We start from the raw sequence: 17060 nt of genomic DNA, 5'->3' as shown, positions 1-17060 counted from the left end.
TTACCTAAGTCATTGTTTAGTAAAGAAAATAAAAATGTGTATATTTTATTTGACAAATTTTAGAAATTGTGGAAATACTTGAATAAATATTTAAAATATTTGAATAAATATAAATACATAAATATTGTGCTCTTCTGGGACTTACAACTTACCGAAAAATCAAACTCCTCTGACATCAAACATATTTAATAAATATTTGCTGAATTGATTATACTAAAAGTTAAGCTTCACCTACCTTGAGCATACAAAGTCAAAACTGCCTGGATGGCTACATACACTCCAGAAAACTGGTAAGTTTCAAACATTACCTGAAAATGCAAAAGGAAAGGGAAAAAATTAGTATTTAGAAATTACATAATAAGTATATATAAGGTTTCTTGATGGTCACAGTGGATTAGCTATCCAAAATAGAATCAAAGAACCCAAAAGAATCCTCCATTCTCTTTAGCTCTTTTGCCTCTACTGAAGTCCTGCTGTCACAGAGCTCCAATTTTGGGGACAGATTTTTGAATACACACTAAGTCCACAAGCATTTCATAAGTGCTACAAAGCAAAGATTTCTGAGTGTTTTAGTTAATGGCTAATTAGAGTGAAAGAAAGTATCCTGCTTTTGAACAAGCCTCTCTTCTCAACTGATGTCCCTTAACGGAAATATCTTTTAATTTAAAGACAAACTATAGAAATTGCTTAACTGTTTACCTTCGCATCCCTCTCCCTCAACCAGGGCCAAGAAAGACTGTGGCTCTACCTCCAGCAGTTAAAAAAAAAAAAAAGGTAATAAAACAGTAGGGCAGGAAAACAAAAATATACACAGTAACTCCTGAATGCTGGCAGATCCTGAATGCTCAGCAGCCGAGCCTGCCCTCCCCACTGGAGCCAAGGCTGCGTTCCACTCTCTGCCAAGGTACACTGCAGGGAGGAGTTCCCTCACGCCCTCTCTGCTCACAACCATGCTCGTTCTCTGTAGTGCAGGTTGGCTGGGAACATCCTATAAGATTTTCTCTCTCATCTACACCGAGCATTCCTTGACTGGCAGTGCTGACTACCGCTATGAATATCTCATATTCATAAACTTTACAACTGACCACAATAAGAATTATATAGAATTTAAATTTTACAACTCTGGGGAATTCCCTGCGGTCCAGCGGTTAGGACTCCGTGCTTCCACTGCAGGGAGCACAGGTTTGATCCCTGGTCAGGGAACTAAGATCCCATATACAGCGTGGCGCAGCCAAAAAAAAAACAAAACCAACAAAACTGAATCACTGTGCTGTACACCTGAAACTAACACAACATTGTAAATTAACTATACTTCAATAAAATTCAATTAAAAAAATAAAAAATTCTAAAATAAATACATACATACATAAATAAATTTTACATCTCTGAAACACATACTCATCAATTAAGCAACTAGATAGTCTAAGTAGTATTCTACTCCATCATCCTTTATTCCCCCACCACCGGGATGAAAATGGAAGAGTAATGCTATACAGTTGACCCTTGAAAACACAGGTTTGAACTGCGCAGGTCCACTTAATTGCTGGTTTTTTTCAGTAAATAAATACTATACCACTACATGATCCGAGATTGGCTGAATCCAGTGATGCAGAACTGGAATAAGGAGGGCCAAATGTAAAGTTATACACAAATGTTTGACCGAGGGGGGTTGGCACCCCTAACCCTGTGTTGTTCAAGGGTCAACTGTATTTGCATTTATCAACTTGACAGTCTGTTAGAATTTGTTTTTACTTATAAGATCATTAAAAAGTATTTGTAGTTCTAATACAACTTTCTGGATGAGATTAAAGTAGGGCATTATCAGTCATAGCCAAATTTGCACTCGTGAGTAAAAAAGAGCATTAAACTAAAGATGAGACCTTAGAGTGCAGCAAGACTAATTCTTGTCATTTTTGCAGATTAAAAAAATATGTGTCCCAGTCAAATAGCTAGTTAGTGGATGACACTATACCTGGCATCTCCCTAACTTTTCATTTGAAAGAAAACTTGGTTTTCATTCTGGTATTGTGTTACTTTCCAAAAGAGGTTTCCTTGTGTAGTAACCTTTCGATTTAATGCAAAAATATCTCTGCACTCTGATTTTGTAATGAGCTGCTAAAAATAAACAGCAATTACAAATGACTACTTATCCATCACACAGTATTAGTGATTGTAAACCATTCAGAAAGTGTAAAATGCAATTAAAATATGAGCTAATACAATAAAGCCCATCTTTCATAGTTTTAGGGGTGGCTAGGGGAAAAAAGTAATAAAATACGAACCATAAGAAATAATATGGCTTCTGTAGCTAAAACCATGATCTCAAAATTTTAAAACACTTAATATAAAAATTCTAAATCTCTTCCAAAATTTCCATCAACATCTAAACATAGCCACTGAGTAAAACAAGATATTTACATTAAGTAGTATCTGGAAAGCTACTAAAATACAAAGCAATTAAAAGTTTCTATCTCATATATAACAAAATGAAAGACAACCTTGAAAAGTTACCTATCTAAACTATTAAGAATGTAGACTTTTTGCTCTCTGTAACTGCCTACCTCATTAGCCGTTTCAACCTCCTTTCCCAGCTCTCCCCTATCTCCCTGGCCCTTAGCTTTCTCACCTCTGTCTACTATCACTTCTTTGGTGAACCATATTATCTATATCCTCATGACTCTCCCAAGTTTTTATCTCCAGTCCCAGACTTCTCTCCTGAACTTGATCTTAATAACCACCTACTTGACATTTTTGCTTGGATGTCTAATGAAGACCTAACATGTCCAAAACTGAACTCCTGATCCATTTCCCTCCCAAATCCTGTTCTACTATCTCAGTCTTTCCCCATCCTCCAGTTACTCAAGCGATATCTTTGCAGTTATCCCTCTGTTACCGACATCTAAGAAATCAGAATGTATTTTGGCCCTACCTTCAAAACAGAGCCACAATCTGGCCACTTCTCATTACCTTCTCTGCTACTACCCCTAATCCTAACCATCATTATCTTGTGCTTAGGTAACTGAAAAAGTCTCCAAACTGGTCTCTCTTGTACCCTTGCCTCCTTATGTTCTATCTACATTCAACACAGCAGCCACAGGAACCTAAATCTGAGCATGTCCCTTCCTTGTAATAGCTCTACATTTCACTTGGAGTTTAAATCTAATTCCCTATTAGGACCTACACGGCCCTAGATTGCCCCATTACTTCTCCCACCTTGTCTCCTGTTGCTCTCCCACACTGGCTTCCTTGCTGACTCTCTAATATGCCAGGCTTGCTCCCATTTCAAGACCTTTACACTGGCTACTCCCTTTGCCTGGAATGCTCTTCCCAAATATATTCTGGCTAACTCCCTTTGTTTAAATATCACCTTCTCACAGATACATACTACCACATTCTATGAAAAACGCAGCCTCCCTACATTCCCCATCCCCCTTAACCTACTCTTTTTTTCCCTTTAGCATCTATTATCTTCTAACAAACCATTCAATTAACTCACTTTTTGCTCTTTTGGTCTGTTTTCCCCTGCTAGAGGATAAACTCCACGGCAGCAGGACTCCGCTTTGTTTACTGGTATATTCTACTTATAAGTAATGACTAACATAGTTAGGTGCTCAATAAATAGGATCTGGGAGAAAATAACAATTATTCTTATTCCCTTTATTCTTAAGGACAATGGTAAGATAAAAGAAAAAACATGTGCTTTAACATCACATCACAGAAACACATATATGCACAACCCATCTAAAAACTTACCTCTACAATCTTCTCTCTGTTTTTGGTTGGGTTCATAGGAGGTTCTGTGAGCAAGATTTTACAATTCCTGGTATCAATGTTAAGTTTCTCTGGTCCAAATGTATAGTCCCACAGGTGTTTCATGTCATCCCAATTTCGTACTATGCCATTTTCCATTGGGTAATTAACTTCTAACATTGAGCGTAATTCACTTGCCTCATCACCAACCATAAGATCCTAGAAAATTATAATATCAAGGCTTTAGACCAAATTTTTGTATAAAATACCTTCAGAAAATTATCCTCCCATAATATTTTGGAAAACTTGGGAATAATTAATTTTAATCTTTCTGGCACTTTCAGACAAAGTTCTTCATTCCACAAGTTAAAAAGATCTTTTCTTTCATGAACAATGCCTTGCAAATCTTAATCACGAATAATAAATTTTTATGTACAACGTGGTTTAAATCAATAAATTGACCTTACCTTTAATACATATGTTTCCAAAAGAAGAGCATTAGCACAAATAAACCCCACATTTTCATATTTTGGAGGGTTTTGTATGAGGTTTCATCTGTTTCTTTTGCTCAAATGTTCAAAAAATAAGGCCTGTGATATGTGAGATAGCACATCAGGGAAAAAAAAACTTGTAGAAAAATGCTCAATGCATGCAGCACATTTCTTTGTACTAAATATCAAAATGATAAGTGTAAGTACTATAAAGCATAATGAGATGCAAAAAATAAAAGGATTTTTTATTACACTATAAGAATGGACATATGCACCACATAACTTGTAAATTTCACAAACTTCTACCCATATATGCCTCAATTAGAATTGAAATTAAGTTTCAATATATGCCTCATCAAGATGAATGATAATTTGTAGAGACACAAAAAATTAAGACAAAGAGAAGCAATTCTTCTTTAAAATTATCTCATGAGCAACATCTTCAATCTTAAAGTATAATACTGGAAAACTATGCTATTACACACGAAGCAGAATACTCACAAGTCTTGTATCCAATGACAGCATACTTAAGATGACCCACATTTCAAAAGTCAAATTTTTTGTGTATAATAAGGCTAATGATGTCCCAGAATTTAAACTTATTTTAGAAATCGGCTAGTCAAAATACTAAATAATCTTGATTTCTACATATACTGATGAATTCAATTAAAAAAAAAAACCCTAGTATCAGAAATAGCTACTATTTGCTATAAGACCTTAAGATATTTTAAAACAGAGGTTTAAATACATGTATGACTTTAAAACTTTTAAAAATAACAATTAAAAAAAAAGAGAAGAGATAAACAAGGGTGAAGACTCTAAAAACAACAACAATAAAAAAAAAAAAAAACAGATTTCTGGAAAATCCACTGAAAGCAACAACAAAAAGGAAAAACAAAGTTAAAGCACATGCTAGAAATGTTCACTAAAACTTTTCTGTTGCAACTAATTTTGTATAAAGTTAATTTACCATAACTTAACACTCAAATTGCTTAAATATTAACTATTTAGAATCATCTGATAGGAAAATGCAAAACTAAAAATCTATATTTGTGAACTCTAGTAACTGACATGCATTTGTTGAATTACTTATGGAGAAGTATACTGATAATTTCAAATACATCAAAAGACAAGATACACTGATGGACTGACAGATGGATAAATGGATAGACATGTGATATATCAGTATAGTAAACATTAATATCAGAATCTAGGTGATGGATGTATGGGTTTCACTGCAAAATTCCTTCAACTTTGCCGTGTATTCTAAACACTTCTTAATAAAATGTTAGGGGGAGGAATTTATACCTCCAAGTACATATATTACTTTTGGCCATCAATATAACTTAATATACAATTTTGTTACTTTCTTCTAGAATATATCTTTCTTTGTGTTATACAAGGTAATAACAGATCAGATAATTAGATGGTTTATATCATCGATATATATTCACAACTACATTTCAACAAATTTAGTGTAAGTCTGGTCTGATTTCATCAGACTGTTTAGTTTTTATTCCATGCAAGAATAGGGGCTTACATATGTCTGATCTAATGCCAACTCAAAATAAAAGTGTCATGGATCTACTTCTAGGGCACACATACCATAAATAATTAACTGAAAAAAACATCTGGCATTGAGTATCTTACCATCCCTCTGAACAAAGAGGACATTTAAAATGGAAGAAAACGAGTATTAACTTATCAAATTAGTGCGAATAGTCTTGACTAACTCAAGCTACCTAATTTAAAAATGTATCCATATCTAAAATTTTATTTCAAAAAATCCTAAAACATATAGTTTTCCTTAGAACGTTTTAACTTCCAAAACCCCAAAATGCTAAAAGCTTTATGTAACTTGCCTGCATCTCCAAGACCAAAATTATAAGCCATCAGATCAAGCCTTAGTTTTTTACCACCCACCTCATCATTGGACCTCAAGCCTAAACCATCACCTATTACCTGAAAGAATGAAAAATTACGGTAACTGTCTGAGATGCTGTTTTAAAGGCATTTATATTTTATGAAAAGCAGGCAGTGTAGATGAGATTTGCCAAGAATCATTCTGAACAATGTCACCTCAAATCAAAAGTAGAGCAAATATACTTTAAAACCACAATTAAATTCCTAGAACAAAATTTCATAAAAAACATTAAATTAAGCCTACACTGTTCTCTACAAGTACACTTTTTTCTTAATCTCCTTCAGATTTTAAGACAAATGCATGATCTTTTATTTAGGATAAATGTAGGAATTTCCACTTCTAAATGCTTTTGTTTATTCAAAAGAAAACTTCACAAAGTTACTGTTACTAGTTAAAATACATATCACTAGAAAGGCCTGATATTAATCTCTGTCAAAGCTGCTTACAAATGATATTAAAAACAAACAAACTTGAAAATATCTACTACAGAAAGCACTTTGACTATCACAGAAAAATATGATAAAAAAGTCAATTGCCTGGGATGCGCCTAGTTCTAGTTCAAAAGAAAAAGGTGCCACACAATGGTATTTATTTAGAGGAAGAATCTATTGTCTATGCGAAAGTCTTACAAGACTTCCACCTTTTTCTTATTTATACTCAGATAATGCAAAATCTGCTCATCGATAAGGATAATATAGGAAACAAGTCAATCTCTTTTTCTCCCCCTTTACTATTTATAGTTCATCTGCACATTAAAATTTTACTCAGTTTATTAAATACACATATGATACTGTACTGGATGCAAATATATACACATATATATAGAGGCTATGACAGGCAGTGTTCAATTTAACAATGGTCAATAAAGTGGATTTATCCAAATGCAACAACTTCACCCCAATTTTCTGGATCACACATATCCTAAATAAAGCCACTTGGTTTCTAATATAATGCACACCACATTCCATTTTAATCGTAACATTCATCTACAAAAAACACAAGGAAAACAATTCAAAACTATGTTAGTAATTAGTTCTGATTTGGTCCATTGTATGCAATCAGGAAAGTATAGGACTTAATTAGTTGCTACTAAATTGAAGCAATGAAAAAGGTTAAAAATCAAAGTACTTAAAAATTAAAATATGGAATTACCCCCCTCCCCAATACCAAAGGGACACAAAGCAACAACTACTGTCCCACCAAGCAAAAGTGGAAAACAAACAGAGAGCATGTGTGTAACCTCACTTACCATCTTTTTGTTATTCTACTTCAACAGGTCAAGAAAGGTGAAGAGAGAGAAGGTAGAAGTAAGAGTCAGAAAAGGCCTAAATAAAATCCTCACTGAAATTTTTAAACATACAAGCAATAGAGACAAATTAGGTCGAGGTCAGATGCAGTACTACTACAGTTTACGGAGTTAACAATTAGGGCCGAATTAGCACGGACAGTTATTACTCCTGAATGAAAATAAACTCATTAAACAATTTAAATTTCCAGTTTTTAGTCTACCACATTTTAGCTAACAAGACACAAAAAGTATAAATCAATCCACTAGGCATAGGAATTCCAAAAAAGTCAAATTTCTTTAATTCATTACTGAATTTAAGAACCTTAATTAAGGAAAATAAATAGCAGAAAAGGTCTAGCTGAGTAGGTAAAGGGTATTTAGAGCTGACTTTCCAAGCTCTAGTAGTCAAGTTAAATTTGACACAGGTCTGTTTTCTTTCACTGTTTTCTACTGGAAGAACAAATTAACTTGAAAGACTTAAAAGATTAAGCAGATTGAACAGAAGTGAGCCAACCGAACACAGACTGACAAACCATACAAGCAAATGCTACTGGGGAATTCCTTAGCAAAAATGTCTTATTAGAATATCATCTAGTTTCATTTCTATCACTTGGCCTTAAAAAGCAAGAAAGTGGTAATTATTGTGACTATGCTGGTCAATAAAAATAGCTATATGTGATGTGTCTTAGTACCTCAAAAATGTTATTATCCATAAAGTATATAAAAAAGCCATTCTTCTTTAAAAGGCTGATACTGAATAAAAGTGTGACTTCCAACATCATTAAAAAGTTTATCCTTATCACTATTATTAGCTAAATTTTAAGTTGAGTTCATTTAAGATTGAATTCAATCAGAACGAAAGGAGTTCACAAAAAGAGAACACAGAATTCCATAAAATTCCCAAAAGACCCTAAAAAAACCCCCAAAACAAAAACAAAAAACCTCTCATATTGAGTATCCCTTCTGATTGTAACATAACAAAACAGAGGCCAGAATCATTCACTCTTTTAAGTCTTTAAAAAATTAACACAGAATCTGCGTTTCAGTTTGTATTTTTATTCATTGTGTAATTCAATTCTCTAGTCCCAACAGCAGAGAGCCACCAAGTAGCAAACCTCTACCACCTATTACCGCCTTCCTAGACATCTCAAATAAACGTTCCAGAGAGGCACACGTTAACTCACACACTAACAATTCAGTGAAGTCTTGCCAAGGACTGTCCAGATAGGACCAACAATGCTAGTCCGTTCACAAATGATTCAATAGAACGGCCCCTAAATGCTACTGCATTTTGTATAACCTGATCCCTAGGCCACCTGAAAAATTTAAGTCAATTGGTGACCACTGACTTTTGATTGTTCTTTTTCTTCTACAATATTGTAACTCCCACTTGATTTCCAATCCCTTTAATAGAAGATAAAAATCTATCACCCTTAACATCCAGTCTCTCATGTTAAGTACAGTAGGTAGGCAATGACAATGTTCCCTCCCCTCTCCTCGTGCTAAGATAAATACAAGGCCAAATAAAGACTTGCACAGCTTCCTCCTGCACACTATGGAAATCAGTTATACTGGTGGAGGAGGAACCAATTCCTCCAGAGGAACCAATAAGATTTATATCCTGTGTTTCCTGACGAGCTATATAAAAATGTAGGGGGATCAGGCCATGAGAACATGGGAAGGAAAAATCTTAGGTCCCAAAGAGACACTAACATAGAAAAACATATGGAACTGAAAGACATAAAAATACCAGGCTGATTTCTTTTAAAAATTATATTAGGTAATAGGACTTTAAGTCACTAATATAGTATTCACATCAACATAAAAATCTTCCTAAGTATTTTACTTCATTCAGAGAGTAATGGCATCAAGCTACACTTAAAGTCAGATGAAATTAACTTCAGTTTCTGGTGCCTTTCTTCAGGTGTTGATAAAAATTTTAAATATAAGAAATTCGGCCCTCCTCCTTTGCTTTTCAAGGCATCACATTTTAAAACTACTTAATTCAAAGAACACCTCACAGGTTTTGCTCCTCATTTATCAATAAATAAAATATTACCTTGATTTCAATGTTTCCCACTTTGGTGGTTGATCTGATAATAGGTCTTCCAACCAAAGCTGGGAAGATGTGTTCTGGAAAGTTAGAGCCTGCATATCCACACTTCACAAACTGGAAAAGAACAGTAAAAGTGGGTTAGTGTCAAGGTATTTATGATATTATCCTTTTAAAAACTGTATCTGAAAAGTACCACTTTGCATTTATACAATATTTTAAACTTTTGTTGCTTTCAAATTACCCAAAGTAGTCACCCCATCTATCATATCCTCCATTTATTTCCTTTATGGCACTACTACCAGAGTTCCCGTTTCCTTACTGGTTAACTGCTTATTTAGTGCCTAGGTCTCCCCACCACAGGGAGCTAAGCTGAGCAGTTCATGCTGGAGCTCACTGCCTTGAGGCACAGCGGGGAAGGGACAAATTCACTCAACAAATGCTAAGGATTTTTAAAAGAGAAATGTCAGAAAATGAACAGAACTAAAGCAGCTTTTCATTCACGTCTGGCAATTCACTTAAGCAACCCCATTTTTGAAAATGGGAAAATCAAATGGCATCTGGACTAGCATCAAGTTAAAATAAACATTTATTAGGCATTTTGGGCTATTTACATCTTTATATTTAGACAAATGTATTCAGTAATACCAAATGACATAATTTCATATTCAGATAGTACTTCTCCAATGAGGACATATCACTGATTCTAATAATACTTCCATTTTATGAATAAGAAACTGATATACTAGGAGATTTAACAATCTACAGTAAAACTGAAAATAGAACCAAGGGTCTTTAATTCTTATACCAATAATACAGTCTGTTTAGTCTTATTTTTAAGAGCAGCCATTACAAGGAAAAGGCAGTTTAAAACTTCAGGGTGGGAGGAAGAAGCTATAAAAGAAAGGAAATGCAATCAGTCTCTACCGTCTCCCTCAACAAGCCTTTATTCAATGTATGGTACACTGTGCAAGGATATTTGTGTCTACTGATGAATTCCAAGCACCTAGAACAGTGTCTGACACATACTAAATGCATATTATTTAACTGATCAATAAATATTAGAAGTTTTGCTGTTGACGCGTATGATACTATGATTATTTTAACCTAGAGAATATGTTTCATATTGAGAAAGTCTATTGTTCCATGGCTTCAGGTACCATATTCTCTTAGAAGAATTAAGGAGAAAAACAGTATCTGAATAACACAAAAGTGGACAGAAAGCTGTTACATACAAGGAACTGTTTTGTTTGATAGTGGTAAAGGTTAGCAACCACCTGAAACTGACTGACTTCTGACTAACCCTCCAAAATATAAAATTTTTCTACTGCAAAGACAATCTTGTTGGAAATGATATTGATGAACCACATTTAATTATAAATAGCCTAGAACATTCTGCCATGCATAATTTCAAGTCTTTTATAAATAGAGCTCTTAAAAATATGTTGAAATCATGTCTTTAGCAGACTAAAGCTACTGGTATGAAAAATCTGCCTAAAATTTAAAAATTGCATATTTCCAATACCACCTGAATTCGTATCTCCTCAGTTCACGTTTACATCTTAGAACCTACAGAAAACATACTGCTCAGATAGGTTTTCTTCCAAACTCACAAAACCTAGTCCTGCTCAGTTTACCATTCAGCCACATACCCATTTCTAAAACTACGATACAATTCTTACTGGATTACCTTCCAAGGCAGAAGTTACTGTGATATGATGGCATATGCAATAGATTACCTGCTTGCTCATACCTCTCTCTCCATCTGAATAGTGGTTGATAGTAAAGAGCAATACACTTCCCACCCTAAGAAAGTGTTCAACGGAATTCAGAAATGCTAGTCCATTCTTCCACAATGTCGTCCCAAATAATTTATCAATGGGACCCAGAAAGAGTTGGAGTGACAACTGCCACAGAGGAAAAGAATAATACTTAGCATTTTCTAGTCTATTCAAATTAAAAGAAAATGAAAAAATCTCTCACACTCTTCTCTTCTAAATCAAACTCGCTTTTGTCCTTAAGTCAAAAGCCAGCTCAACTTGACGTGAACTGAAATCAGATGCAAAATCAGAGAATCTCTTCTCACTACCCCACCATATCCAAATTTCTACATAAATAAAATTTGTCATGATCACCAGCTTTAGTCATAATTTATACATATGTTCCAAATATAGAAAGCAAATACAATGTAGACATTAAATTCTTATGTATTAACATAATGAACAGATAAGGACACCGGGTGGGCCAAAAGTGTCCATTCACCAGACTGAACATGCTCACGTGGGTATAAATGTTCTTAAAGAAAATGACAGAATGAATGAAAAAAGAAACTACAAGTTTGTAAGGGCATTTTTAGCATATTAAATGTAAACAAATGATTTAAGGGAGAAATCATAACCCAAGGTAAAGGTGGGAGCAGGAGCCTGGGATGGGGCGTAAGCCAAGTCCTGGTGCACGGAGGAGGCTGCAAACGTTGACGTGCCTCCCCTCATTCTGAGCCACACACACTGGGAAACGTGCAACACGGTAAATCCATAATCACATCACTCAATGTTTACTGATTATAATTTGAACAACTATAGATGGGTAGTTTGCATCTTGAAATTCTTGTCTGAGCATACTTCACGGGACAAAATATTTGCCAAGTGCCTGAGGTAAGATGACAAAAAATTAAGAACTCCTGAAACTATAAAAATAATTGTAAACTACTATTCCTGTGCTTTATAAAAAATGGAAATTTGGCTTTTAGTTCAAATTAAAGATACCAATCACTTATTAATGAAATCATTTATTCTGCTTAAGCAGTAGCTTATTGGAAGTAGATGCTGCCATAGTAATCCAGTGCTAGCATTACTACAGGGTACTAGTGTTTGGTCAAAATGGCAAGTGCTGCACTATTTCACATTATTTCAAATGTGAAAGCATTAACAGTTATAATAAGAATATAATTACAATGATCTATTTCTCAATAACATATAACCAACAGACAACCTGGCATTTCCTTTCTTGTAAAAAGTCAGTATTTTTTAAAAGATCTAAACCACGATGTAATAAAATACAAAGAAAATATTCTTTTCTAAATTATTTGTTTGGTATCATTTTTAATCCTGGAGATACCTCCCCCCCACTCCAATCATTTTAAGACTTGGTGGCTTAGTTCTCTCATTGTGTGCAGTAAGGCTGTGTTTAAGAAATAGATTTTACCATATATAGTTTCCTCTTCATAGCACTGTGGTTTAAACTGGCTCCCTTACTTCCTACTGAGTCATCAAATGGTAAGAACATGAACAATATAATGTTCTTTCAAGCAACAAAAAAAAGCTCATCTACATTTGCTCTAAAAGTACCTTTCTCCCTCAAAAAAATAAACTGGGATTTACAAAGCCTCATTTGGGCTTATTTAATTTGTATTTTTCCTTTATTAATTTAAATTGATGGTATTGACATATTAATTGCATAGTGATTATTCTGATCTTAGACCACCAAAATATTTATTATATTTATTCCAAAGCATTTTATAGGGTGAAACCAAACCTGTTTCTGATTTGTTTCTAATTCAAACACTCCTAAATTCATCATATAAATCTGTATAAGCCTGATAAAGGCCATAATACTACAAATGTGAAATGTAAAAGTATAATTACCTAACACTATAAGCTACTTTGTATCACTAGACCTTAAAAATTATACCAGTCACACAGTAGGCACTCCAGAAGTCTTCACTGTTGGTGAACTAACTCAATGTTGATGAAATCACCCAAGTTTGGTAAAAGAATATACAACACCAGGGGCCCAGGCCCAACTCTTGAAAGGCACCCAAGCCTAAGCAGATCTCCACATTTTCACCTATCTGGCCACTTTCCGCAGCTCTATTTTAGGTGCAGGTTTGGACGAAGGCTCCATTTTAGGTTTGAATGGTTATGAAGGTGAAATGCATAAAGTACTGGAAATGGATGAGCTTTTCCTCCTCTAGGAGGAAAAGAGACAGTGGTCAGCTTGGGAGCTAGTGAGGAAGAAGAGCGGGACCAACATCTGGCATGTGATCACAAGAACTCACCTAGTCTTAGGGCATTCGATTCAGGGCCTGCCAGAGAGGCTTAAAAAATCAAGTTCTCGGGACTTCCCTGGTGGTGCAGTGGTTAAGAATCCGCCTGTCAATGCAGGGGACACGGGTTCGAGCCCTGGTCCAGGAAGATCCCACATGCCATGGAGCAACTAAGCCCGTGCGCCACAACTACTGAGCCTGCGCTCTAGAGCCCACGCGCCACAACTACTGAAGCCCGCGCACCTAGAGCCCGTGCTCTGCAACAAGAGAAGCCACCGCAATGAGAAGCCCTCGCACTGCAACAAAGACCCAACACAGCCATAAATAAATAAATTAAAAAAAAAAAAAATCAAGTTCTCAAATACCTATAATTTTAACACCTAAAATGTGTAAGAGGCAAATTGCTTTGGAGTAACAACTATTCCCATAAGTTTTTACAAATTTAATTTTAATATCTTCTTTATTTAATCATAGAGGAATCATTAGACCTTCAGGTACCTAAATAAAATCAAAATGACTATGAAGTATAACCATAAGAAATACAGAATCTAAGTGGTTCCTAATTCTCTAAATTTTCAGAAATATCACAGCATTCATGACTACATACCACATCAGAGCTGTTTCTTCATTTGAAGTCTACCATGTCCTATAGAAAATCTGGATAAAATTTTTAAAGTAACTAGAAACATAACACGAAACATGTAAGTTTTTGTCTGAATTAACTACACTTTTCTATTTATGTCATAGTAACTGATCTTTTGTCTTAAGAAACAAGATTCTTAAATTATGGATTAGACATAAGACTAATCAATAATACACAATCAGTTTTCTAACACAGATAAACTAATGAAATAGTAACATTAAAAACTAAATATTATGGGACTTCCCCAGTTGTCCAGTGGTTAATACTCCGCGCTTCCACCTCGGAGAGCGCGGGTTCGATCCCTGGTCGGGGAACTAAGATCCTGCATGCGGTGCAGCCAAAAAGAAAATTTTTTTAAAAAAGAAAAAAAAAAAACCTAAATATTATGAAAAAAATATACTACAAAAACAGGGTTCACTGTCCTTCAAAGAGGAGGAATCCATTAAAACATAACTGACTTCAATTTCTAAAGAAAAAAGCTGACATATTCACAAAACAAAATATATTAACATCAACTTTTAAAGATTTACATTTATTTAGAGGTCAATTTGAGACTACAGTGGGAATCAGGCTAATATTTTTTAAAAAGCACCTTTAACTGAGTTTTAACTGTAAAAGTAATACATGTTTATAGTTAATTTCATTTAAAGATAGTTGAACAATACATGGTTTGTTAAAAAAACAAAGAATAGTTTTCCAATAATTCAGAAGGGTGATGAAGTCCTTCCCACCTTACCTCACTCTTATCCCTAGTCTCACAGGTAACCACTATGAACATACATTTCTTATGAATTCCGCCAAAACTTTCATATACACATACATTTGTGGACACATAAATATCTTTAATAAAGAACACACACATAAATGGAATTGCTGTAAAACTTTTTTTTAAACTGAACAATAAATCTTAAAAATGTTTCTATAGTGGTGGACCTGCCTCCTTTTCTTTAAGTACTATTCCATTTTGTATGGATGTCCCATTAAATGATAACACTCTTCTTACTCTCATCCGTTTTTAACTTAGGTCAGATAAAGCTAATATCATCATTGCTTGTAAAAGTCTAACAAATTCAATCAAGGGCAGCATTATAGCAGTGAATATCAGCTCTTTTTTCCCCTCAACAATCCAGTTTCCAAAGGGCTTTAAAGTTCAAATAAAATCTATTTTAATTCATCTATCACATTTATGGAAGGAAGGGAATAAAAGTCACAAAATACTGCAGCTCCAAGATGGTTAGGAATTGTTGTAATGTAGGGGGAAGTGATCACTACAGAACTCATCCAAAATAAGTAACACTTCTGTCTTCTAATTTGCTGACTTTGCTGCCCAAAATACATTTTTTTAAATGGGGTCGGGGAGGCGATTGAAAGAAACAACTTTCAAATGATTTCTAAATCAGTGTTTTACTCAGATTTTTACAATTATTTGCACTTTAGAATCTTAAATACTAACATTACCTGTCTGTATTCTGCAAGTAAGGAAAAAAAGGACGAGGGGTACCCAAACTGATTAACTTCCCCTAAGGTTAGTGGAATTAACACTTGGGCCTTAAAGGGTGCAAGATCAACCACTAGAACACACTGGTCTCTGAGGGGCTGCACCTGGGCCAAATTTCCAGCATGCAGAACAAAAAGTAAATGATGCGCTGCCGATCTGGTCTCCCTTCCCCTCAAAAAACAAAAAAACAAAAAAACAAACACTGCAAAAGGACTGAGGTTCACTGCATGACAGCACTTCCCTTTTTTCTTTAAACCCGTTTCCTGCCTCCCGTTCTGTATCTTCAACTATACAGGAAGAGGAAGGCCTCTTGATCTTTCTCTTTTTTACACACCGGCGACCCTGGGTAATGGAGCCCTTTTGGAACACACAAACCCAGCCTTTTACCCCTCCGGCCCTTTAGCCAGAATCCCACGGCTCCAGCGCGGGGCCGGCCCCGGCCGGGGAGCAGGTGGGAACCCCATCCAGTGCCGGCCTCGCCCGCCGTCCTGACCCCGAGCTGCGGGAGTGATGGGCTCGGGGAAACTAAGGGGCCCGACCCTCTCGCGCGCCACACCCACGGGGGCGAAAAGCGAGGCCCTGGCCCCTTGGCCCCGGGGTGCAGCCCCGGGCGCCAAGGGCCCGCGCGCCCCTCGCTCATCCCCTGCCCGAGCCTGTGGCCGCTGCAGCCTCCCCGCGAAGCGCTTACCCCGGTGCCGTTGTCGCACACCACCACCTTCCTGCCCTGGCTGTCCATAGTGCGCCCGTAAGAGAGCCGGAGCCGCCGCCACCGAACAACCTACAGCCGCCGCCGTCCGTCGGTTCCTCTTCCTCCTCCTCCCTCTTCCCGGCCCCTCCCGCGGCCCAGCTTTTTTCCCCCACCCGGAAGTGGCCGTCCGCCCCTACCGGCCCCTGCCCGCCACCTACTGACTGCCTGCGCGGAAGAGGTGAAGACGGGAGGGAGGAGGCCGAGACTGGCAGCGGTGAGCTCCAATAAGAAACAAAGGAGCCCGAGGTCCCGCCCATGGCGCCGTTTCCGGCTTCGGTTCCAGCTCCGCCTTCAGGGTCGCCGCCCATGCAGGTTCTTCCTGTCGGCGTCTCGTCCCTGGCGCTTCGCCGGGCGTAAATGGCCGCAGAGGTGGCGGCCGCTGCGGTCTCCTCCTTAAAGCGTGGCAGGAGTTGGGGGCTCCGCTTACCCGGCTGAAGGAGGCGCAGGCAGATGAAAGATATCTGGTCTGTGGGGAGACCGCGATGGAATGTGACAGAAAAGCCTGCCGGGAGGGCGGGAGGCGGCAGACACCCTTGCTAACCCCACCATTGAATGAGGCTTGGTGTATCATTGCTTGTAGGCCTTTTCAGTGGACAGAGCTGCGATGGGTACAGACACAT

The 17060-nt window shown here is 36.7% G+C and overlaps 1 protein-coding gene across 1 annotated transcript in view; it reads right to left on the bottom strand.

Moving 5' to 3' along the window:
* ACTR2 (actin related protein 2) overlaps positions 1 to 16538 on the bottom strand; it is a 35522-nt gene extending 18984 nt beyond the window's left edge. The window contains exons 1-4 of the mRNA XM_061210769.1: positions 16381 to 16538; positions 9513 to 9623; positions 3754 to 3969; positions 236 to 308 (exon numbers count right to left, since the gene is read on the bottom strand). Coding sequence (XP_061066752.1) covers positions 236 to 308; positions 3754 to 3969; positions 9513 to 9623; positions 16381 to 16428 — 448 coding nt within the window. The 5' untranslated portion in view covers positions 16429 to 16538. The remainder of the gene's footprint in view (positions 1 to 235; positions 309 to 3753; positions 3970 to 9512; positions 9624 to 16380) is intronic.
* Positions 16539 to 17060: the final 522 nt, after the last annotated feature.

The sequence above is a fragment of the Eubalaena glacialis genome, chromosome 14 (genome assembly GCF_028564815.1).
Source record: "Eubalaena glacialis isolate mEubGla1 chromosome 14, mEubGla1.1.hap2.+ XY, whole genome shotgun sequence".
Classification (NCBI taxonomy): domain Eukaryota; kingdom Metazoa; phylum Chordata; class Mammalia; order Artiodactyla; family Balaenidae; genus Eubalaena; species Eubalaena glacialis.
The sequence above is the reverse complement of the archived record's forward strand: the minus strand, read 5'-3'. Positions and strand labels throughout refer to the sequence as shown.